The sequence below is a fragment of the Emys orbicularis genome, chromosome 14 (assembly GCF_028017835.1).
Source record: "Emys orbicularis isolate rEmyOrb1 chromosome 14, rEmyOrb1.hap1, whole genome shotgun sequence".
NCBI classification, from domain to species: Eukaryota; Metazoa; Chordata; order Testudines; family Emydidae; genus Emys; species Emys orbicularis.
Window position 1 is genome coordinate 41,748,499 of NC_088696.1, and position 24,580 is coordinate 41,773,078.

Below are 24,580 nucleotides of genomic sequence, written 5' to 3' on the forward strand. Positions count from 1 at the left end.
GTAACGTTCCTCCGGTGACGTGTGTTCCGGGCTGGGCGAGCGCACGGCCAATGGGAGCTAAGGCCGGAACCTGCTGCAGGCTCCTTCCCTACCTACAGTGTGGTGAACGCTTGTCCATCTGCCTGGTGCCCTGAGAGCACAGAGGTGGCACTGGGCTAGTCTAAGTGATGCTGAATTTGCACTGCTTAGCCTAGTACCATGCTAGCCTCGTCTCCCTACCGTGCAGCTAGGCTGGGAGATGCTCTCAGCCCTCCCCGGGTGCAGACGCGCTCTGCCTCTCTGCAAAGCCTTGGGCTCCAGCTGGGTGGGCTGAGCTGCCTCCAGCCCAGGGCTCTGCGGGGAGGGAAGAGTGACAGCACACTACTGGGGGGGGGGGCCTTTCATGTATGGGAACAGTGGACTCCCACGGAGGAAACTCTCAGCTCTTGGTAGTCAGAGAAAGGGTGGGGGGGGAGCAATGACTCACCACAAACTCAAAGCTTTCTGTAGTGTTCAGGGACTTGACTGCTGCTGGAGGCCAGGCCCACCCTCCCAGGCAGCACTGGCCGGTCGCAGAGGATCCCCACACGCACCGAATCGGCAGTGATTTGGGCTGCCCCAGGGAATGTTCAGCTAGAATGTGGAGGCTGGGCTTGGCTCCTGCACGCCTATGAACACGTCTCGAAGCATGCGGGACCATTCACTGTCCTGCTCGACCGGGCATGAGTCATCCAACGGGCTTTGTGGTCTGATCCTACTGGCAATAGGAAAAGCGGCTACACTAACCTGTTCTCAGGAGAAGGCTCAGTGCAGGAGATACCTGCAAATCAAGCCTTAGTCACCATTCCCATGGCCCCAATTACTGATGCCATCTGCAGAAAGTCCATATAAAAATACAGGTACACAACCCGAGCAACTGCGGTGGTCATCTCCGCTGTACAGAGGCTTAGGATTAGTTTATCAGCAAACGTTGAAACATTGATTTCATTGTACATATAAATAGATGAAAAACAATTTCAGTCAATGATTGAAATGTACGGATAGGCCAGGGGTGGGCAGACTACGGCCGGTGGGCTAGATCCAGCCCACCAGCTGTTTTAATCTGGCCCTCAAGCTCCCGCTGGGGAGAGGGATCTGGGACTTGCCCTGCTCCGGAGCTCCAGCCAGGGAGCAGGGTCAGGGGCTGCTCCATGCAGATCCCAGAAGCAGCCAGGAGGCTTTGCCACCCCTGCAGCTCCCATTGGCCAGGAACAACGGCCAATGGGAGCTGCAGGGGCGGTGCCTGCGGATGGGGCAGTATGTAGAGCCATCTGACCATGCCTTCGCATAGGAGCCAGAGAGGGACATGCCGCTGCTTCTGGGAGCTGCTTGACGTAAGCACCGCCCGGAGCCTGCACCCCTGAGCCTCCCCCCGTGCCCCAGCCTTGATACCCCTCCCACCCTCCAAACCCCTTGATCCCAGTCCAGAGCACCGTCCAGCACCCCAAACCTCTCATCCCCAGCTGGAGCCCTCACCCCCCCATGCCCCAAACCCCTGCCCTAGCCCTGATCCCCTTCCCACCCTCCAAACCCCTTGGTCCCAGCCCAGTGCACCCTCCTAAACCCTGAACTCATTTCTGGCCCCACCCCAGATCCTGCACCCCCAACCAGAGCCCTGACCCCCTCCTGCACCCCAATCCCAATTTTGAGAGCATTCATGACCTGCCATACAATTTCTGTTCCCAGATGTGGCCCTTGGGTCAAAACGTTTGCCCACCCCTGAGAAAGGCAAAGTAAGACAAACTGCTGCTTGAAGCCTTGGAGGTGTGATGTAAGGTTACTTGCAGAGTTTGACGTGATGTTCACAATTTGTATTTTAATGGTTACAGCTTTAACTTTCAGACTCAGTGTCTGTCATTAAATAACACGGCTGACCCCTCCAGAATTTCCCACACTTATGAACATTTTAATTGATGAACAGAAAAAATGCTTAAAAATAAACGTCAATAGTCGAAATGATAAAAAATACAAATTCTGCCAAGCCTATTTATCCAGCACAGTGATGCTGTCAAACAGCGAGGGGCCTTTCTTCCCTCTGGCTGCCTGTGAACCTGGCCTGGTTCTGCTGGAGGGCCGAGGGCTTCCCAGCTCCATCAGCCCAATGGTAGAGGCACGTATTCTACAGCGATGCTCATGCAACCTGTGCAGCTGCTGCTGCTGAAACCAGAAGTCACTCTGAATTGAAACCAAACCAGGACAGATTCACCTGCCGCTCCTGTGAGTGGAAAATCACGCCAGCGTGGGAGGTTGGCTGCTCTGCGGCTGTCTGAACATTCACTGGCAGTGCACAAAGACCAGGGCCCGTTGGCCTTCACGTGACCGGTTGGGCCCTCTCATTCCCTGTGTCGCCTCTTGCTTTAGGGTCGCTCCCCACTAGCTGCAGAGAGAAGCCAGCTGTGTCCACTTCAACAGTGTGGATGCTGAAATTCCCCAGGCCCTACAATAAAAGGTTATGGTTAGTAAAGCATCAGTGGGGGCCTTGCTGCTACGTGGTAATAGCTGTGGGTGTAGCACTGGGGGGTTGTTTGCTTAGTTCTAACCCCTTCCCCACTGCCTGGCCGACATGCCACGTGGCACAGGCTGCTGTAGTCTGCACCCCTCTCGCAGTGCCTGGGACACGCAAGGCCCTGCAGAGCCATCCGCTGCCGATCACTCCTGAGATGGGTGGGAGTGAACGCGCAGGGCTCACCTCTGTGTTTGCTAGAATTTGCTGTATAAAGTCTTTCTGGCTGGGCTCTTTGGTTAAGATGTAGAGGAACCCGCCGCCTCCAGCTCCAGCCAAGCTCTGCCCATAGACATACGGCTGGAGAGCATCCATCATGCGTCTGACAGCCAGAGGCTCACAACCCGGGGCCATGCACTTCTTCTGCTGCCAGTAGCGGGTCAGGCACTCTCCAAGGAGAGGCAGGTTACCTAGAGCAGACAAAGAGAATGCCAAGAATTGGTCTATGCCCAGGAGAGCTACAGCTGTTCCCTAAGGGTTCCCCACCCCTGATCTCGCAGGGGCCGTGGGCAGGGTCGGCCCTGCCAGTGGTATCAGAACTAAATGATCCACTTGGCCGGCCTGATACCCCAGCATTGCACCCGCTTGGTGGTGAACGCCATGGCCCCCCTTGCTAGCCAAGTCTGCATCTCTGTAACGCTCCACTGGGGAAAGGGGCGTGGAGTCTGGCTCTTCCCCTGTTCTTAGCACAGATGTATTCAGAAAAGGGACACTGCAAATACGGTGCAGCTCCCTCTTTCTCCAACCTGCCCCTTGGCTCAGGCTGCAGTGAGACGAGGCAGCTGCTGAGCTGTAGAATCTCCATTGACTTGGAAAGGCTGCTGAGTTCTGCCTCCTCCAGCAGCGCCAGCGATGAAGACTCTGCAGCCGTCGGGGGACTGGCGCTTGGTGGCTATTCATGGATTACGGGCAGAAGGGGCCATTCGATCAGACCAGCAGCTCATCAAGGAAATGCTGCATCAAGCCTAGATCTCGAGCTTGCTTTATAGCAAGGCGTCCAGCCTCGATGTAAAGAGCCCAGAGGTACGGTCACTCGCCCCCAGGTTCCTACTGACCCATGTGCTGCTCCTGAGCTCTGGGGGGGTTACACAAGCTCCTGCCGCTGACTCCCCAGTAACAAGCCGCCAGGGTTTCTGCTCTTTTTCCCAACGTTTCAACCCAGCTGCAGTTGCACCCCAGCAAGAGCAGGGCTCGCCTTTGTGCGACCTTGGGGGGGCGCTGGCCTGTACAGTCTGCTACATGGTGGGGGGAACAGACTGGGAAAGCAATTTGCTCTGCTGATGCGGTGTTAGGGGCTGCATCGACATGCAGCGGCTGGAAATGACTGACCAAAACCGTAGTTTAACCAGGCTGTAAGCACAATGCCCCAGCAGGAGCAGCCCTGGAGCCAGCTCTTGGGTGCACCTGTGGGGTTCTGGGGCTCCCTATGAAGGCATGGCCCTGTGGCACCCTGATCACATCCTAGCCAGCACTGTGGCTCCCAGCCCACCTTGACAGAGCTGTTGTTCGGTTTCCTAAGCACAAGTGGGAACTGCGCTAAAGGCATTGGAGCAGGGCTGCCTTGGCAGGAGGCGTCCATGGAATTGGCATGAAATGGAGCAGACGGCAGCTGCCTTCCTCTTCAATGTCCCAGCAGGCAATGCAGGCCAGCCACCGTGCTTAAGCTGGAGCTGGGCTCCTAGGGGACAAGTCCCATCGCGGCTAGGCCTGGGCCAGCCAAGGGATCTATACAGCCCAGGAGCCGTGGTGCCTTTCCTGTCTGCTAGCCCCAGCAGCACTGCTGGGATGGCCTAGCATGTAAGCCCTTAGCCACAAGAGCAGTGGCACCCCCTCTCCAGGCCGTGGGGCCACGCACTCAGGGCAGGCTCAGGAAAAGGCTCCTAGGCCCTGGAGCTGAGTGTGCAGCTGCTTTACCTTGCCGAAAGGCCCGGGCACACTGCTCCGCGTTGCTCACCAGGGCGTCTGCGTTCTGCACGATAGCTGGCAGCCTGGCATACCAGTTCCTGAGCACGTCCTGCAAGGGGAGGCCAGCCATGAACTGCATCACCTTCACCTGGCCTTCCCAGCCCGAGGGGCCCTGCCCTGCTGCTGACACACACACCCCGGCACTTGGGGTGCACAAGGAAAGCAGGAGCGTGCCTGTTTCACACCTGTTCAGTGCAGCTCCCGGCAGCTTGCTGGGCCAGGGATCCTAAGGGGGGAGGGGTTGTGCGATGGCCAGAGGGCGGCTCCTCGGAGCTGGGAGGCAGGAACTGGAGCCGGGACTTAACCCCTGAAGCTGGGCTATTGGCCCTGGATCCAGCTGTGACCCGGCCCCAGCACCTGAACCAGCTCAGGACTGAACAGGGAGCAGCAGCACGTGTAACTGAAGGGAAATGGGCAGAGGTGCCACAGTCGGCTCTGCAGGGCCCCTGGCTCAGACGTTCTCTGGGGACGCAGCCAGGCCTGGGGTGGCATCAAGCCTCACCCCCTACTGCGGAGGGCAAGGCAAGGCCAACCCCATGCTCCTCTGAGAGCTTTAATACCTCCTCCCTCCCCCAGCACAGGCAGGAGCTCAGGTTAAGGCCCATCTCCACTACGCTGCATGGACTCCCTCTGCCTCAGAGCCACCCGTCGTGACTCGAGCGGGGGAGGCAGGGCGCCTGGGTACTTTAGGCCCCTGCTGGGTGACCCCGAACTCTCGCTTCCAGCAGCTACGTTCCAAGCACTGTAACCAATCGTCGGGCAGGCCTCTGCCGCTAGAGGTGGGAGCTGCTGTCCGACAGCCCTGCGCTCTGTTCCTGCTGATGTGCACCTGGCTGTCCTGTGGGCTGGGCAGAGAGTCCTGCAGGCTGGCACTGGGCCCAGATTCTGCTGTTCCCCTGCCTACAGCTCCCCGGCTGCTGGAGCTGCGCCCCGCTAGCAGAGAGTGTGGGGCAGGGGGCCCCATGGGGAGCCCAATTGCTGAACGGGATCCTGAGGTGGTGTGTGAGAATGATTTGCAGCCTGGCCTCTATGCGGAGCAGTTTAGGGGAAACCCCCGTCCTGCGGGCGCTGTGAGCTGGTCTCCAGAGCATGGGAATGCGGCGCCCAGGTTGTTTCTATGAGTTACAAATAAAGAAAATCCCAGTGTGACTCAGTATCCCCGCCCAGCCCTGGGCACTGTCCCCTTGTACTGGGCATGTCTGACCAGCCACCTTCCCACTGAGCATTGGACAGCTGCTCCTGGGAGCCAGCATTCACTTTCACTGCAGCGGGGACAGAGCCAAGGGAGGGACGCAGCCAATCCCCTGCAATGAGCCACAACAACTGTGCGGCATGGGGCCGTCTGGCTGTCCTGTGTCTGTACAGCACCTAGCGCAGCAGGGGCTGGGTCCATGGCTGGGCACCTGGGTCCTAGAGTAATGTCTCCAATAAAGCTGGGGCCAATGAACTAAGCAGGGGGCTGGGAGCAGGGTACTAGGCTCAGCTCAGCTGCATGGGACAGGGGCAGGTCGTTTCCCAGCTCTGGCCCTCAGCTGTGGACCAGGGAGGGGAGTGACCCTGCTCTGTAGAGCACTGGGAGAGCTATGGCTGAACTGGTGTTGGAGGGGGCTGCTAGATCTGCCCACGCCTGCTGTGGCCTTGCTGGGGGCTGGGTGGGGAGCGCCCCCTGAGGCATGGAGGGGCACATGCTTTACCTGGAGCAGGTTGCGGGCCAGCCGAGTCTTCCCTGTGTAAATCAGGAGCAGGTGCTGGTTCAGGGTCTGGGGAAAGCCCTCCGGCACGGGGATCTGCTCCACCTCCACCTTCAGGGGCAGCAGGGCCTTCGACCTCCCGATCTTGATGCCTGGCACAAGCCCGCCAACCTGGTCCTGCCATCCTCCTCCTGCCAGCAACAGGGCCCGTTACACAGCAGCAGGCCACAAGGACGCTAGTGTTTTCAGTCCCAGCCCTGCACTGAGGGGAATTTTGCACCGTTGTGCAAACGCAGAATTAATGCCCCCCACAGATTTTTCTTTCCTCCGCAGAATAATTGATTCTGACGGGGAGGTGAAGGGAAGCTGCAATTACACCTTCAGCCCCACAGGGGCTGATGTGGCACCTGAAGAGAGGGCAGCAGGCTCAAGGGTTGGAGCAGCCAGCCATGGAGGGGGAGGGGGCAGAGGCGTGGCCGGGTGAGGAGATGTGGGCTATGGGGGACTGGACAGAGCGGGGCACATGGGGCTGCTGGGGGGGGGGTGTCACACGAGTTCAGGAGAGCTAGTGAGGAGGACAGACTGAGGCGGCGGCACAGGAGCTAGTGGGGTGGCAGCATTGAGCCAGTGGCTGAATGGGAGGGGGTGCAGGGCCACATGGGGACGGGGAGGAGTGTGGGGTGCAGGGACACTTGGGGACAGGGGCAGATGTGCCTGACTGAATGGGAGAGGCTACAGGTCAGCCAGGGTCTGCATGAGGGAGGCTCTCCAACTCCCAAACAATCCCTCCCCCACAAATCTATTCCATACTTCTCCCACCCACACCCAGCAACCCTCCAGGTTCACTCCCAGGCTCCTTCCCTCTCCCTCAGCTCCTCTGCTACCCCTGACTCCCACGAGCCCTTGCGCTGCTTTTGAACAGAGCACGAAATACGTTTCTGTATTGCAGTTTAAATGAATTATTACTCGAAGTTCTGAATTAATAAGCCTAGTGAGGAATCTATTTGTCAAAAAACATTTCCTGAATCTTTTTTGTTGTCTGGATTGTTACCGACAGACTTGCTGACAGGTATTTTGAAATAAATTGAAACTAGCGTGATTATATTGTGTTATTTTGACAAATAACATTTTCAGAATTTTAAAATATTGGGTGCAGAATTTTGAATGTGCAGGTGCAGAAGTCCCCCAGGAGTCCAACAGTCAGGATATTGGGGGAGGCCCTGGCAGCATGGTGCTGAGGGGCCGGCTGTGGGGGAGAGGAAGGTGGGCTGCTTGGTTGGGGACAGGGAACTGATCAAACAGCCCCTGTGGGGGCTAGCAGGGGGGCAGGCAGCGTGCACCACGAGGGTTAACACTGCCTGTTGCAGAGACAGCCTGAACCAGCAGGGCAGAATAATGGGCCCGAGCAGCCGAGGCCATGGGGCTGTCGGGGCAGTTCAAACCTCCAGCTGTGTGGTGAGGCCGGGCCCCTAGGCAGGGCAGCGGGAATGGCAGAGAGGCAGTGAGTCTGACAGGGGCCAGGACTGTGTAGCGCAGAGGCAGCCTGGGATGGTGTACCCCAGCTGCCACAGACTCATGCCGCACACCTGGTCAGGGGGTCCATTCAGGCGGCCGGGCCAGACCATGGCAGGCCCCCCGCCACTGGTCTCTGTGCCGTTACCTGTGGTGAGCACCTGCTCCAGGTGCAGCACGGCGTGGATGAGGGACTCTGCGTTGGCGGATTTCCCAGCTGCCCGGTACAGCGCCGCCATCACCGCCCCAGCCAGGATGCTGCTGGTGCCTGGAGGAGCCAAAGATGGGTCAGGGAGGTGAGGCAGAGGGTGCATGGGGACCACGTCTCAGCCATGGCCCATGAAACGACCCAGCACCCCGCAGGGCAGGGCAAGGCCGTGGGGGCCATAGCTGTGTTACCTCCCCACCTCCCAGAGCAGCTGCAGAGACGCAAGAGGACGTAAGCAGCTCTCTGTGCTGGGTGCCCCTGCAATCCCCATGCTCTGCATTGCCCGGCCGGAGGGGACTGGCCTGCAGAGCCCAGCAAGGAAGCCACAGAAAGAAGCTTGGATCCCTCCCCAGCGGCAGAGCCCCTGGCCCCTCCCGCAGGGCGTCCAGCGGGCTGTGCCCAAGCAGGAGGCCGGGAGCCAGCCTGTTCTCAGTGCAGACCTTGCAGTGCTGTGGGAGAGCGAGTTTCTCCTGAGTGCCTGAGGGCCCGGCTGGGGGAGCCCCAGCCCCAGCCACGCTGCTGTTCAATGTCCCTCACTCTGTTAGGAGAGACCCGCCAGGCCCGAGAACGTGACCAGGGAGGGCCTGGCTGCTTATGGCTGAGAACGACTTTCCTGTAGCCTCCTACGGAGCTGAAGCCAAGGCCCAGAGCTCTCCTGGGCTAGGGTTACCTACGCTCGCTGCCCAGACCGTGCCCTGTGCAAACAGGGGCCACGAACATACCCAGGCCGGATCCGTGGGGCAGGCTGGACCAGCTGTGCACTTCAAACCCTCCGCCAGAGCACTCCAGCAGCTGGGCCTGCAAGGGCTTCTGGGAAGCGAGGGTGACAATCTGGGTGCAGATGAAAGCTGCTTTCAGCAAGGCGCCTGGAAAGGAGAGGGGAAGCCCTGAAAGGCTGGTCAGCGCAGCCATGCCCTGGCCACCAAGCCACCAAGCCCTGCTGGTTTAACCCCTTCACTGCCAGCAGACTAACATGGTGCCCCGGCCGGGTCACGGCTGTTGGATCAGCCATTAGCCCAAGCTCCTGACAGGCGGGTGCTCATAGCGACCCCACCCAGGCCAGCAGGGCGAGGGCAGAGCCGCAGCCCCAGCTGTCCAGGCTCGGAGGCCTGCTCTCCCCGCGGCACGGAACAGCAGGTGCTGGAGGAGGGGGAGGGGGGACTCACTGAGCCAAGGGTCCCCCCGGGGCTGGCTCATTGTGGGGGGGCTGCTGGCAGGGGAAAGGTGCCAACGGCCTCACTGTCCAGAACAAGCAGCAACAGGACGAGCGTCTCCATCCCCCGCTACGCAGGCCTCCAGCCTGGGCCTCTCTTATCACCGCCCCACCCCCGGGGGGCAGGGCAGGGCTGTCACCCTTTGCACAGGGGGGAGTCGAGGCCCAGACAGGCTAGGGGACTTGCCCCTGGTCCCACAGGAAGTCTAGCAAAACAGGGACTAAGCCCAGTCCCCGACCAGCACCAAACTCACTGGGCTGTCCTTGGCCAGCCGCCCTGGCGGTGGGTTTGTGCTGCAGGCTGCTGTCTGCTAGGAATGAGCCCCCAACTCCTCTACTGGCCGCACTACGGTCACCCGCTGGGGAGGGCTCGGTGGCGGGGCTCGGGAAGTGGTTCCCCAGACAGCTCTCTGGCCCATTCCTGATCCCCCGGGACACTCCGCCTCCTGCGTTTCACTCTGCACGGATTCACCCCTGCCCAGCCAGGTGGATGTCGTTCCTGCCGGCCTGATAGGGAACGGACACTGCTTCGGAGACCTGCAGTGGATGCAGGCATGCGAGCCAGCTGGGGGGATGGCCCGTCTCGGTGCTGGGGGGGTGCAGTGACAGGGATGCAGCACAGGTCACTACTCGGCGCCCCCCAGGGGCCAATCCGAGAATAAGCCTGGAGAATTCATAAGCACCAGCGACCCCGCTCTCTGCCACCCATGGGGCACTGCAAGTGACCCCCAGCCCCTCTCCTGGGCTGCGGAGCAGCTGGTGAGCCCTGATCCTGAGCAGCGGGGTGGGTCTTACCTGGCGCGTGGGGCTGGCAGTAATCCTGCAGGTCCTCCAGGTCCTGGCACACCAGCTCCAGCACCACCTCGCCCTCCAGCGCACCGCTAGCACTGGCCAGCCGGAGCTCCGGCTCGGCGATGCGCCGGGCCCGGGCCCCGATTGGTCGGCGCCCGTCCACCAGGATGGCAATGTCCACCACGGCTCCCCCGTGCTCGTAAGTGATTGGAGGAGTGTCGCTCCAGCCACCTGCAAGGCAGAGGGGTGCGCACTCAATGGAGCCTCATGCAGGACGCCCGCCCACAGACCAGCCCTCATCTCCTGTCCTCTCCATGCTGCCAAACTGTGCCCCTTTACAGCCAGTGCTGTCCACCCCCTGGGCGCTGCTCCCTTCGCACCAGAGCTCCCCGCGGCCCCGGCCCTGCACTGCCTCATCCACCCCAGCACTGGGACAGAGCCTAGGGCCAGCCCCAGTGATGGCCAGGCCAGAAGAGAAAGCCCTTTGAACTGGGGCCTGTGGAAGCTGCTCCCACCCAGAGGTGCTCACCAGAGACGTCTATCCGGGCAGGGCACTCCACCAGCACCCAGTGACCGACAGGAGGGGGCTCCTCCCGCCCGACGCCGATGAACCGGCACGCCGACATCACAGCCTGGCGGATCAGGATCTGCTCGGCCCCCTCGTAGTGCCGGGCGGCCCTCACCAGCAGCGCCGGCCTGAAACGGCAGGGGGAGACAGGCACCGCTCACCAGCTGGCAGAGGGCACCATCGGAGCGGTCTTTCTCCTGGGATGCCAGCGGCACGGCCAGTTAGCAGCTCTGGCAACACTGAGCAGAAACACGCTCGACTGGCCACAGGACGGCAGTGGTGCCCATGTCGGCCTTTGGCACAGGTTGTCATGGTTACTGACCACCTGGTGTGTGGCCGGGTCCTTAGCCAATCTCCCAGCCACAGTCCAGGGCTGCAGAGACGGAGATGCTGGGATCAGCCAGCCCAGCGCAAAGCCCCCTGCAGAGACACGGGGCTCGGGCCCAGCAGCGTCCTTAGCATCAGCTGGAGAGTTTATGGGTTTCCAGCAGGACCTGGGACTAGGGTGACCAGATGTCCCGATTTTATAGGGACACTCCCGATTTTGGGGTCTTTTTCTTATATAGGCTCCTATTACCCCCCACCCCGTCCCGATTTTTAACATTTGCCGTCTGGTCACCCTACCTGGGACCCAAGCTGCTGGTGGGGAGGGGCAATCAGTCCACCACCTAGAGGGGGGGTGGAAAATCAGGCCAGTCTGTCAGTGGATGGCTGACAGCCCTGGGACCTCACAGCAAACCCCACTGCTCACTGCAGAAAGGCCATGAGACAGAGCTGGAAATGCGGCAAAATGGAAATGACATCCCTGCAGATCCTGTGGGGAACCCCGGTCCATTGAGGGGGGCGAGCCCAGCGCCACGGCCCCCAACACAACATCTTTGCCACCCCGGCTGGCCCCCGGGCACCAAGGGCCCAGCAGTCCAGTGCGTCCAGCCATACCTGCCCAGCCATTTCCTCCTCTCTATGGCGAGCGCCTTCACTCCCTCAGCAATGTCGCCTCTCTCCAGCTGCTGGAAGGCCGGGGCCCACTCCCGGTTGGCGGCCGGCCCGCTCCGTAAGCCCCCGTCCCCTTTGGCCATGCAGCCCAGCACATCGGCGATGCAGGCGAGAGCCCGGGCTGCCACCCCAGGGTCAGCAGCAACAGATGCCACTGGGAAGCAAAGGGAAGCCATCCGAGCGGCAGCCAGTCACGGCCCAGCAGGCTGGAGCCTTAGAGGGCCGCTGTCCACGGCAGGATTTCATCCCTCCTCATCTAGCATGACGGTTACCTTCTTCCTCTGCCCCCTAAGCCCCTCCAGCCACTTATCTACAGTTGTCCTGAACCAGAGCATGCCCCTGTGGTCCCTGAGTGGAATGGGTTTGCTGGGTCTCAGCCCAGTGCCCACAGCCCATGACCCATCATCAACTCCCTCGTTGACTATCTTGGGTGGATCCAAAGGCTGAATGAGGCCTGGAGTGAACTCCTCCCTCGTGCTAACCGGGGGTGGGGCACTGAGCTGGGGCAGCCGACAGAAGCTGGCACTGCCAATGCCAGTGCAGTGCCTGTTCTGGAGATAGAGGCGCTCAAGCCGGCACCTTCCTGCAGCACACTGAGAATGAACCTAGGCTCTGGTAGCCCACCTAGCCGGGGCAAGCCCAGCTCCACTTTCCAAAGCCTGCAAGGCCTGGCAATTCCAGGAGCAGAAGAGAGTTGCTTGGCGCTACTTATTTGCATGTTGTTACCCAGCATGCTCCACCCGCTCAGGGTAGCTGGAAACCTGCTGTCTGCCACAACGGAAAGTGTGCTCAGGCTTTGGCTTCCACATGGCTTCGCTAGCGAGAACGGGAGGAAACTGCCCTCCGGCAGCCTCCGTAAGCCACGTGCCTGAGGGATGTTCAAAGCGGCCACGTTCCTCTCCAGAGGTGAGTGCATGGTGGGGCGGGGGAGGACTGTGGCATAGTCCGTACAGTTGTTTGGGACCCGGCGTTACACAGGGGCCGAAGAACGCCCTGTAGCCAACAGCAAAGACAGCAAGAGGGACTCCGAGACGCACAATGTGATCCGCAAAGATGGAATCCGGCGGGCCTCTGGGCTGACATCCCAGTGATAGTCCCCTGGCCGCTGTACGGACTGCACAGCCTGCTTAGCAAGGGAGAGGGACTGGGCGTGTTCAAGGGCCCCACCCGCACTCGTGGCCTGCACGGGGGCTGGAGTCTGCATCCGGACGCCCCCAAGCAGCATGTGTGGCTGACCCGAAGGTCACAGGCAGCCGCCCCGCCCAGCTCTCACCCTGGTCCAGAGTGCTCAGCACGGCCTCCTGGTAGCCCTCGCTGACGGCGGTGCGGATCAGTGGCAGGAGGCTGCAGTCCCTGTGCTCCAGCAGCACCCTGCGTAGCTTGCCCTGGGCCTGGCGGAAGAAGAGCGCCCGGCGGGACGCCAGCTCCGCCTCCTGGTCTAGGCACATCAGCAGCTGCTCCCAGGACATGCGCCACGAGGCTCGCCACCGCCCCAGCCCCTCGCCCTCCTGGGAGCCCAGGAACCACAGCACATCCTGGACCCCCAGGGGCTCGGCAGCGTGCAGAACGGGGAAGAGGCGGGCGTTCAGCAGGCAGCGGCTCCTCCGGGGGACCTCGGAGCCCCAGATATCCCCCTCCCTGCCGGAGTGAGAAGCAGCCTCAGAGAGCGGGCACCACGCGGCCACGTGCAATGGGGGCAGGAGGCCTAGGCAGTGGGCACCTGCACCTCTGGCCTCCCCACCTACAAAGAGAGCCTCATTTCTGCCCCAGGGAAAGCAGATCCTGAGAGGCCTGCACCTCCCTAAGGCACGGGGAGAAGGGAGCATGGAGCTGAAGCTCCTGCCAGCTCTCTGCTGCCTCCTCACCAGCTGGACAGCCCCGTGCCCAGGCTAACTGGCCGCAAGTTTCGGAGGATAGCCGCTGCACCGCCCTGCCCCCATTCTGCACAGCTGGGATGGAGCCTCCTCCACCCAGACTGAAAGCAGGAGTCAGCAGAACCACTGTAGTTTCTTCCTCGGCCAGCTGGAGGGAAAAGCGCTAAGGAGACAAGCTGTGAGGGGCTCACAGCTACTGCCCTGCCAGCCTCTCCCACCAGAAGGCACCATGTGCACCCCTAGAAGGACAGTGAGGGGCGCACAGCTACTGCCCTGCCAGCCTCTCCCACCAGAAGGCACCATGTGCACCCCTAGAAGGACAGTGAGGGGCGCACAGCTACTGCCCTGCCAGCCTCTCCCACCAGAAGGCACCATGTGCACCCCTAGAAGGACAGTGAGGGGCGCACAGCTACTGCCCTGCCAGCCTCTCCCAGCAGGAGGCGCTGCAGATACACGTGCTGGTTATGCGGGGAAGCTCCCAGTGATCTCGTCCCAGCCTCTTGCAGCACAGGTTGCTTTAGGGTGCTGGCTTCTTGTAGGCCTCGCTCTAACCCACTGGGCCCCCAGGAGTTGGCACAGCACTCTGGAGGCCAGGGCATCAGGCAGCTCCTCTCTGCCCCTTTCCATTTGCACCGAGACATTTCCAGGCAGCATTACAGAGCGAGTTTCCCAGGTCTCAGCCCAGCAGAGTCCAGGCGCAATGCAGGGGAGGAAAGCAGTTGCTCTTGGCTGACTCTGTGCCCTATCCGGGACCCTTCTCTGCCCAGCTTGTTTGGCACATACCGTATCCCCGTCCTGTGGAAGAACTCAGCCCAGGGCATGTTCAGGTAGGTGCCGGCCTCCCCGGCAGGGCTCTGTGAGGGGGGAGAGAGGAGACAGTGAGAAGTGGGGCTAGAAGGAGACAGGACTCGCACCACCGCTGTGGGGTGATCTCTGCCCTCTCCTGGTGGCAGGTCCTATGTTAACCCAGCCCTGGCTCTCAGGGAGGCAGGGCAGCGTCCCTGGCCTTCGCTCCTCCCCCAGAGCACTCAGTCCCCACAGGTGGCCCCCTGTGCCCAGTTTCCTTGGCAGATGGTCCCCTCTGCACCCCCATAGGGGAACGTTCCTCCCCCCAGGCAGCCCCATCAGGGCCCCGCAGCGGGGGAAACACAGACGGCGGGCAGCCCGTAGGTGTGACTGGTCACCTAGGAGGTCACATGACCCTCGGAGCTCTATCCCCGGGTTCTCCCCCCAGCCCGGTCTCAGACAGCACCTGCCAGTCGTCGTGGCGCCCGGTCAGGGTGAACACCTGGCGCAGCACGTCCCGCAGCTGGATGGCGTGCCCCTGCAGGACCACGTCGCGCAGCCGGCAGCGCTGCAGGGCAGGCGAGGAGGAGACGTCCAGCCCCGTGAGGAGGCAGCCGGAGCCTATCTGCAAGGGTCCCTGGGAGGGCGACAAAATGGGCCGCTCCAGAAACGCGGGGCGGTGCCGGAGATCCCCACCCCCATCAGAGCTCTGGGAAGCCCCTCCCTCTAATCTAGTCACAACCAGCCCGTCATGGTGGTCTCTGGTCGCCCTTCAGCACTGGGGACCCCCAGAGGGAGCTGAAGGCTCAGAAAGACTTTCAATTCCATGTACCATATACAGCCGTGCTTTGAATAGTGGCAAGGCCGGGGGGGTGGGGGGGCAGAGATGGTCACTGGTAAAATCTAGCAATAGGGGATATTGTGGGAGTCCTGCATTCACTCCCTAGAGCTCCTGGACACAAGGTCACGAATCGGGAGGAGCAGAGACTGGAGCTGGGACGGGTGTGCCAAAGAGCCTGGGGGAAGAGACACAGGATCTACCTGGGCCTGAACATGCAGAGAGAGGGGGCCCCAGCAGCCAGGCCCCAGGCTGGGTTAGAGCAAGAGTCCAAAGCCATAGGGTGATCCAGCCCCGTGCCTGGGAAGCGCATGACCCCCAGGGACCCAGCCGAGTGAGCGGGATGGGGAGGGAGCTTTACCTGCAGGTGGCAGTGCTGGAGAACGCTTCCGGGCTCCACCCGCACGGCTCCTTCCAGCAGGCTGTTGGTGACGGAGCAGCCGTCCTCCAGGAGCTGGGGCTGCTGCGGGAACAGAAGGAACCAGCGCTCAGCAGTGGGGGAGAGGAGCCCGGCGGGGCAGAGGGGGAAGGGCAGAAAGGGAGCTGGGGAGGAGTACTGAGCACTCTCTGAAGGTCCCGCACGGAGGTGGCACTGATGGAGGGTTAGGGGAGCACCAGAGGCCCCGTTGTCCTAGGCTCCCAGCCCTGCGCCAAACAGCTGACAGCAGCCAACACAGACACGGGGGGGGGGGGGGGGGGGGGAACTGAGGCCCAGCGAAGAGCAATGACTTGCCCAAGGTTACCCAGCAGGTCCAAGACCAGGCTGGGAACACAGCCCAGGTCTCCCGACCCGCAGGCCACACTGCCTCTCCCACAGGGATGGGGTAGTAGTGTAGACGGTGCTGGTGTCTTTCCCACTATGCTGTCTCAGAGCAGGCCCAGATGCCACTGGTGCCCCAGGGCAGTGGGGGCAGGAAAGGAGATGCCAGGGGGAGGGGCACGTTGGGGGCTGGGACGGGAGGCACCTACAGCTATGTGGGAATGCGCTACTTTGCGGAAGGGAAGGGCGTTGGCGGAGGTGGTGCGAAGCGTCAGGTTGTGGATGTGGTCGCTAGCGGCCATAGTCATGTAGTCATAGCAACCGTCAGGTATACACGCTGCCAGGAAACAGGAGAGAGGCAACACCGTTAATGCACTGCCAGCAGATCTCTGGGGTGACAGCCAGGCTGCGAGGGATGGGGGCCTGGCTGGCGCCAGGGGTCCATCAGGGTGGGGGTAGGAGCATTCTGTCTCCGGCAGAGGGCCATCCCCTCCCCTCTGGGCGCCATGATCCGGGCACCACCCAGCAGGGTGGGTGCTGGACTGAACCCAGGCCAGAGCGCAGGGAGGGCCTCGCCCAGTGGGAGACCGAAGGGGTCGGCCCTGGCACCTGGCTGTGATTGGCAGCTGACGCCCACCAACGAGATCCCGAGGAGCAAACTCGGCGTCACGCACGAGCTGAGAGAGGAGGTCGGGGGGAGATGCCGAGCGCAGTCCAAACACCTCCGCGCGGCAGCCAGCCGGGGCACGGCAGGGACGTGCGCAGCCCCTCGCGCCCCCAGCGGAAGCCCCCCAGCGGGTTAGATGATGAGGCTCTGAAGTTATACAAGCCAAGCAGCCAGTTCTTGCTTACCCTGCTGAGGCTCTTTTAATGACTCCTGGCAGACTGGGGCCCTGCTTTTCCTTACAGAGGGCGGCCGGCGACCCCAGCGACACGCTGCCGGGACATGCACTCAGGGCACAGCGCCCCCTAGCCCGATGCTGGGACTGACGGAAACGTGCCAAAATCCTCAATACACTAACAAAGCACCCCTTGACGGCCCGCGTCTCCCCAGCAACCGTAGAGTCTTTGGGACCAGCCATGTCCTGTTTCTAATGAGCACAGTTGCCAGCTCCACTGTGGTGGCTCCTTTGAGGCCTCCCCTCCACACGCCGACCAGGACTAAACCTGCCCGGCTTCTGAGTTGTAACAGTCCTCGGAGGAACGGTGGGGGAGGAAACAGGCCGCTGGTGTCTTTAGAGACTATCCCCAATTCCTCGGCAAGATACCAGCCAAGGAACATCTGCTGGGACACGGGGTGGCTACCAAGGCCCCAGAGAACTCTAGCCAGAGTGGGTGGGCATGAGGGGCTGGGGCAGCGCTCAGGGGCAGTCGCACTCACCCATGCTGAGAGGGATGGCATGGAGGACCTTCCACAGCACGGAGCGGGCGCTCCTCAGGGCCGCCGCCCCCTTGGCATGGCCGCTGCCCACCTCCCGGGTCCTGCCGGTCACAAAGTCCTCCTCAGTCACCCCGTCGGCCATGCAGAGCACGATATCGAAGAACAGGGACAGCTGGAGGGAGGCAGAGAACCGGTCTGTGCATCCCCCCAGCCCTGCCGAGCTGTGCCCTCCAGCTCTGACCCACAGGCTGGAGACTGTGACTGCAGTGTGTCTACACTGGGTGGGCTTCACACTGGATACAGCGGTGACAGCACTGCCGGGGGGGGGGGGGGGCTCTTGGGGTTGGGGATTCCAAGGGAGGACAGACCCTGAGGCTGTGCCAATGAGCAGGGTTTGGGACGGAGCAGCACCTGGCCCTTGGAATGGCAAGAGAAGCCGGCACCGGCTGGTTCGGGAGCTGTGTGACTGGAGCAAGATGGCTGCCACAGACAGCAGGCATCTCTCTGCCCTGCCCCTCCCTGGGCAAAGTGCGAGTAGGATGACTTCCGTCCTCAGCCCCAGGCATGGCGGGATGGAGGGCAGGGGTAAGGGGCTGTCCCAGGGGCAGCCCCATGGGGAGGAGGTGGCAGGGGGAGCTCGCGCTGCTGCATGGGGTCTGGAGAACAGGACGTGGGGTTCCCTTGAGCTCTGGGGGGCAGTGATAAAATGGGCCCCAGAGCTGTGTGTTGCCCCCGCAGCACTCCCGGAGACCCGGCTCCCTGCACTGCAGATGACAGTTAGAGCCCTGTCCAGGGGACACCCTGCTGCTCAGCTGGGGAGTGGGGTGCAGAGAAGTTTCCACCACGGGGAGTTGGGAAGGTATGATCAGCCATGATCCTGCATGTGCACAGAGTGCCCCCTGCTGGTCACCTGACGCCAGCGTGGGCTGATTTAACCCTTGGTTCCAGGGTCTCCCACTGCCCCTGTGCCAACAGACCCATCTGCTGGGGGGAGGGGGGAAGGAAGGGCTGATTGCCCTGGCAGTGCTTTAGACAGCTATGGAGAGGTGAAGGTGGCTCTCCTTGTGGCTGGCACCAGATGGCACAATGAGGGGCTCCCTTCAGCACCGCTGCTGGCGAACGGCTGAGAGCATCACCTGGATGGTCTGGGCCCCCGAATCCAGGCCCAGGTAGGTGCAGGCATCCAGAGGAGGGATGACATGCGTGGCCAGGAGCTGCTCTGCGGTCTCCGAGGAGAAGAAGACGACCCCGCACACCTGAAACCACAGAGCCGGCTGGGTGGGGTGTCACTGCAATTCACGCCTGGGGGCCATGTAGAGCATTCCTGCTGCTCACTGCTGCCTCTAGTGGGCAGCAGGGCCGGCTCTAACTTTTTTGCTGCCCCAAGCAGCAAAAAAAAGCGCCGCCCCTCGAGCCCCCCCCGCCGAGCGCCGCGCCGCCGGAACCCCCCCCCGAGCGCCGCGCCCTGCGCCGCCCCCCCCGCCGAGTGCCATGCCGCCGGAGCCCGCCCCCCTCCGCCGAGCGCCACGCCGCGCCGCCGGAAAACCCCCCCCAGTGCCGCGCCCCGCCCCCCGCACCGCCGGAGCCCGTCCCCCCGAGCGCCGCGCCGCGCCCCCCCGCCGAGCGCCGCACCACCGGAGCCCGCCCCCCCCCCGCCGAGCGCCGCGGCGCCCCCGCCACCCCGCGGAATGCCGCGCCGCGCTGCCCCCCGCCACCCCAAGATTGGCCGCCCCTTACCAGGTGCCGCCCCAAGCATGTGCTTGGTTGCCTGGTGCCTGGAGCCGGCCCTGGTGGGCAGACTCAGGCCTGCGCGCTGGTGTGTGATTATGTCACCCCCTAGAGTTACCGATGCTAACCCCTTCTGCTGGTGGTGGCTGGTGGCCAGGGCCGGATTAACTCTCCTGTGGGCCAGGGCTATTAAATTTTGTGAGGCCTCTGTATACAAGTCTTTTTCCTGGGAGGGAATTTGGTGCAGGAGGGGGATTCTGATCTGGGGCAGGGGATTGTGGTGCAGGAGGGGGTGCATGGTCTGGGAAGGAGCTTGGGTGCAGGAGGAGCTCCGGGCTGGTGCAGAGTGTTGGGGTACAGGAGAGTGAGAGTGGTCTGGGAGGGAGTTTGGGTGCAGGAGGGGGTGTGGGGTGCAAGCTCTGGCCGGGAGGCGCTTACCATAGGTGGCTCCCAGCCGGTGGTGCAGCAGGGCTCAGGCAGACTGCCTGCCTGCCCTGGCCCCACGCCGCTCCCGGAAGCGGCTGGCTGCTGGCACGTCTCTGCGCGCCCCTGCAGGGAGGGGGACAGCGTGTCTCTGTGCGCTGCCCGCGGCTGCCAGCGCCACCCCTGGTTCCTGGCCAATGGGAGCTGCGGGGACAGTGGTGGGAGCAGGGGCAGTGCATGGAGCTGCCTCCCCCCGCCAGTGGTCACAGAGATGTGAGCAGCCAGCTCATTCTGGAAGCGGCGTCGGGCCAGGGCAGGCAGCCTGCGCACCCCAGAGATCGCTGCCTGTGCTTTAGTTTTGCGGGACCCCCCTTGAGCCGATGCAGCCCCTAAAGTCCCTGCCTTAATCCGACCCTGCTGATGGCGACTCCCCTTTGGCTCATGGGACAGTTTTGGAAGCACAAGCCCGCGGTGTCTTCAGCTCGGGAGGAGGCTGTGAGGTAGATCCTGCCCCAGGCCAGGAGCAGCCGCTCCCCTGTCTGGGCTGCAGACTGTCTCTAAAAGGGCTGGTGCTATGTCTCCCTGCGGGAGTGACCAGATGTCCTGATTTTATAGGGACAGTCCCGATATTCGGGGCTTTGTCTTATATAGGCGCCTATTCCCCCCCCCCCCCCCACCCCTCTCCCGATTTTTCACTCTTGCTGTCTGGTCACCCTACCCTGGGCATGGCTCGGTCAGGTCAGGCAGCAGGCACCCCATGGTACCCTAGACTGTAACATCGGGTTCTCTGTCCTGTCCCCCCAGCAGGAGCAGGATTAGCTCGCCCAGAGACAGCCCTGCATTTCCGCTGGGCAGGACCAAAGCAGACTCTAGGGATGGTCAGAGCTGGATCTGACCCCTGTGGCTAAGGCCCAGGTCTGCGAGGCAGGGCCAGATTCACAGCTGGTCTGACCCTAACAAAGCCAGCAGGGCAGCGCTGAACCCAACCACTTCCCCAATACACCCAGCAGCAGAGCTCCCCAGCCATTCCTCCTGCTCCAGCTGGGCCGTTACTTCTCGACAGGCCTGAGTGCCAGCTCTCCAGGGGCAAGCCACTGCCCCTCTCTGCAGCTGTGTGTCCCGCTTGGCATCTCTCTCTCTCGTGACACCACAACTCGTGTTGATAGCAGTCCACACGCATGTGTCAGCGTGTTAACCTCTCCTGTCCACCCCAGGAGGATGGCGCCATTCCAGTGCAGTGCAAGGAGGGGAGTGACTCATCCAAAGGCATCCAGCCAGTCAGTGACAGAGGCTGGAGTAGAACCCAGGAGTCCTGGCTCAGAGCCGTCTCCTCTGACTGGCCTTCGTACTCAGTGTCCCAACACATTAGTAAACAGGAACTGCCCCCTGGCGCCCTATTGCAGGCCTTTCCCACTAGCCCTACATCGCATCGGATCCCTGGGAACTAGGAGTTGCCCAGGTTTTACCTGCCTGCTATAGCAGGTACCCTAGCTGGGAGGACAGTCAGGCCTAGTGAATAGAGCACTGGACTGGAAGGACCTGGGTTCTAGTCCCAGAGCTGCTACTGACTGTGGGGCAAATCACTTCACTCTGCCTCATGCCTCAGTTTCCCCATCTGTAAAAGGAGGACAATGGTATTGCTCTGCGCTGTGAGGGCTACGGCTGAAAGGAGCTAGATGCTGTTCTCCTTCCTCCTCACCAGCCACTGTCTGCGGAGGCCGGCAGTGGAACATACTGAATCAAGCCCTGCTCTGGGTCCTAGTCCTCGCTCTGCCACTGACCTCCTGGGCAAGTCCCCGCCCCTCTCTGGGCCTGTTCGCCCCACGTCCGCCTTGTCGAGTTAGGTGGGAAGGGCTTCGGGGCAGGGACCGTCTCTCGCTGTGTGTTTGTACGAGGACCTGTTCTTGGTTGAGGTCTCTAGGGACGAGTGCAATCATTACCCCTAGCAGCATCTATGGCAGCCAGGATCTGCCGATGCTTGTTAACCCAGAGACTTCCTGCTTCATGCAGCACCTCCACCCCAGCTACACCCCTTCACCTGGCCGAGTTACACAGCCCTTCCTCCCAGTCTGCAGCCCTGGCGCGAGCTCCTCATTAACCAACGAGGAGACGTACCAGCGGCACTTTCCCGTCCGGCCCAGCGCACTCCTGGATCCGGGCCTCCGGGCCTTGGTAGATGATGTCACGCACGAACCCCTGCAAGAGGAAAGGCCCCGTTAACTCCGGGCAGCAGCTCCCAGGTGCCTTGTACAATTCAGCAAAGCAGCCAGGGACTGGCCAGGGCTGGTTAATGGATCCTGCACCTTGGAGGCCACCAGTCTAGAGGCTTGGCCAGCTGCCTCCCAGCCTCTCCTGATACTGGGAGCAGCCCGAGCTCTGGGGCAGGGTACCGTGTGTCAGAGATGGGCCCCACACACAGCAGGGCTGTTAAGGGGATGGGCGGGCCTAGCATGCCAGTCCCCAAAGCACCCCGTGGGTAGGACCCAGCTGCCTTAGTTCCCTGTGGGGTAGCTGGTTCACTTGGAGCTCTGTGTCCTTCCCTTCTTGGAGTGCTGCTGCCATCCTGCATCCTGGTAACTCCTCACATATGCCAGCTTGGGGATAAGGTGCCACCTCGGATGTGGTGCTGAGGCATCAAAGTGGAGATCTGGCTGGCCCTGCCTCTCCCCGCAGCACCCATGTGCCTGGGAGCCCATTCACTCTGCCCCCGGCTCTGTGCCCACGACTGCTGCTCCCCAGCGCTCCAGGGCTCCGGCTCGAACCTCGCAGCAGATCCCATGTGCAGGAGCCAGGGGAATCGGCAATGGAGAATGGAGCCTTCCCCCTGGCTCAGTGGTACACCCCCTCCGGCACGGCCCTCCCAGGCTTCGAGGCACATCCTGAACTCACTGCTGAGCGCGTTCCAGAGGCCTGCGCCCGAGTGCGATGCTGGGCCGGGCGCCCTCGGGGAGCCGCAGAGAAGCCTGCGCGGGAGGCTGTTCCCCAAGGGCTGCATGGGAAGCCGCAGTGGGGTTGGCAGAGCTGGAGGGGGCCAGGCAGTGGCTGGCTCAGCTCACAGGCCGCTAGCGAGCAACAGGGGATGCAATCTGGGCCAGGCTGAAGGGCAGAGCCAGGGACCCAGCCATGGGCTCACCAGTGCCTGCACCTCTCCCGGCGGCTGTAGAGCCCCATTCAGAAAGGCTCAGGGTACCCACATTAGTGATAACCCCACGGGAAAGTCCTGGGGCAGGCCAGCCCCCCTCCTGCCTCAGACCCTGAGTGTGGCCCCCCGGCCCAAGGGACACAGGCCCAGAGGGGGGACGCTGGAGGACAGCCCCGGGGGAGAGGCCCAGGGCCCAGAGGGGGGACGCTGGAGGACAGCCCCGGGGGAGAGGCCCAGGGCCCAGTGGGGGGGATGCTGGAGGACAGCCCCAGGGGAAGGCATTAGACGCAGGGCCCTGACACCACCACAGTGCAGAGCCAGGGAGCCAGCTGCCACGGAGACTATGGGGCTTCTCGAGGGGCCCTCCTGCAACTCAGGGCAGAATGTTTCAGTGGGCACTGCCTCCCAGGCTGTGCCACCCCTTGGCACGTGCTGTCCGACAGCCTAGTCTCCCAAAGGGCAAGGCAGATCACAGCTCTCTCCCCACTGCTTGTGGCCTGGGAACGGGCAGGCTGGCCCTCTGTCCTGGGCCCCTCGACCCGGACGCTCCTGGCGCTGCGCAGGAGGAATCACAGAGCAAGAGATCTCCAGGTGAACATTGACAAACAGAATTTGGCTAGTTCGCTGCCCCGGGCTCAGCGCCCCTTTAAGAGAGGGGTCAGCACCGCCTGGGCTCGGCGCCCCTTTAAGAGAGGTGAGCGGGAGCTCGGCCAGCGCATTGTCTGGGGCCCGGCGCCCCTTTAAGTGTTGGGCTCGGTGTACCTGCTGGTCGGCGAGGTAGACGCCGTGGTTTCTGGCGTACGAGACGCTCCCCGGCACGGAGATCACTTTGGCACCTTGGAACCCTTCCCAGTGGATCTCTGAGAGAGAGGAGCAGACACCAGTGCACGCCTTGCCCGGACACCTCCCACCCACCGCGGGGCTGGACTGGGGGCTCGTCGCTAAGGGAGCGGCACCGAAGCAAGGCTCCCGTGTTAGCTGGAGGGTTCGAGCGCCGTTTGTTTAGCTGTGGGCACAGTGGATGCTCCACAGTGCATGTGCCCCACTGCACCCCAGGCATGTGCAGCTGGGCCGCCGGGCACCCAGCTCAGAAACGCCCACCCCTGCCCAGGGCTTCCTGGCCAACCCTGGAGGCACTGGGCACTTCTAGCTCCCCCGGCTTGCATGGGCACTGGGTGCTCAGCCGTGGCAGGCCTGAGCCTGGGCAGTTTGCTGGACGAGAAGGGGATGCAGGACAAGCCCAGCCTGGGGGTGCACTGGGGACGCAGACCACACTGAGCTGAGAGCCCCAGCCTCCCAGGGGGCAGAGTCACTTGCCCTTCCCCATATGGGGGATCCCCTTTGTTAACACCAACACCCCTGCCCCAGGCCACTGCAGCGATGGATGGGGGACTCCAGTTCCCGCCCCAAAGACACTTTGCCGGCCGGGGGGAGCTGACTGCAGCCCAGACCCCACAACACAGGCTTCAGGGGCACTTGTTGCACCCTTCCCAGTGCCAGACACCCACCAAGAGCCCCTGCTGTGGGTCAGTGGGTGGGAAGCGCCAGGGTCAGGCCTGCTGGGACAGAGGCAGGGGGAGGACTGGAGCTGGGCCCCAGCAGGAGCACGGCGGCCGTCACAACCCTGCTTTGCCTGCGATGGTCCCATCGCATCAGGCTGCCCTGACGCACCCACAAGGTGCTCAGCGCTCACCTGGGCACCGCCTGGGAGACTGGCTGGCCCTCCGTGGTGTGCAGACATGGGCCATCACTCCGGCCAGTCCCCAGGCCGACAGCACCTGCCCCTGCAAGGCGGAGAGCCCTGGCCGCGGGGATCAGAGCACTGGGTCCTACCTCACGCACAGCCAGGGGCTGAGCGGCACCAGGGCACGCCCAGAGCTCATAGGAACAAGGGCTTCAAGCTGCCTTCTACCCTTAGCCACAGGCCTGAGGGGCAGAGCTGCCCATCAGACACAGCCTCCCGAGGGGTTCTGCCCCGTGCTCCATGGGGCAGCGCAGAGCAGGACAGCCGTCGGCCAAGCCTCTTCTCTCGGCGGCTCCTGCCACCCAACGCAAGCCCTCCGGGGACTGCTGAGGCCCCCAGCAGGGAGACGTGACGGACCCATGGAGCACTGAATTCTCTGACCCCCCTCTACACTGCCCCCCAAAGCCTCCCCTGGCTCACTGGTTCCACCACCAGGGT

General features: G+C 62.5%; 1 protein-coding gene across 1 annotated transcript in view; it reads right to left on the reverse strand.

Moving 5' to 3' along the window:
- Positions 1 to 1,903: 1,903 nt before the first annotated feature.
- The window catches only part of FCSK (fucose kinase), a 28,297-nt gene continuing 5,620 nt past the window's right edge, over positions 1,904 to 24,580 (reverse strand). The window contains exons 6-23 of the mRNA XM_065416581.1: positions 23,161 to 23,258; positions 21,372 to 21,452; positions 18,242 to 18,361; positions 17,106 to 17,277; positions 15,934 to 16,061; positions 15,326 to 15,427; positions 14,593 to 14,763; positions 14,124 to 14,194; positions 12,740 to 13,104; positions 11,410 to 11,620; positions 10,432 to 10,598; positions 9,906 to 10,133; positions 8,620 to 8,763; positions 7,838 to 7,957; positions 6,181 to 6,368; positions 4,436 to 4,535; positions 2,708 to 2,931; positions 1,904 to 2,455 (exon numbers count right to left, since the gene is read on the reverse strand). Of these exons, the coding sequence (XP_065272653.1) occupies positions 2,330 to 2,455; positions 2,708 to 2,931; positions 4,436 to 4,535; positions 6,181 to 6,368; positions 7,838 to 7,957; positions 8,620 to 8,763; positions 9,906 to 10,133; positions 10,432 to 10,598; positions 11,410 to 11,620; positions 12,740 to 13,104; positions 14,124 to 14,194; positions 14,593 to 14,763; positions 15,326 to 15,427; positions 15,934 to 16,061; positions 17,106 to 17,277; positions 18,242 to 18,361; positions 21,372 to 21,452; positions 23,161 to 23,258 (2,816 nt within the window). The 3' untranslated portion in view covers positions 1,904 to 2,329. The remainder of the gene's footprint in view (positions 2,456 to 2,707; positions 2,932 to 4,435; positions 4,536 to 6,180; positions 6,369 to 7,837; positions 7,958 to 8,619; positions 8,764 to 9,905; positions 10,134 to 10,431; positions 10,599 to 11,409; positions 11,621 to 12,739; positions 13,105 to 14,123; positions 14,195 to 14,592; positions 14,764 to 15,325; positions 15,428 to 15,933; positions 16,062 to 17,105; positions 17,278 to 18,241; positions 18,362 to 21,371; positions 21,453 to 23,160; positions 23,259 to 24,580) is intronic.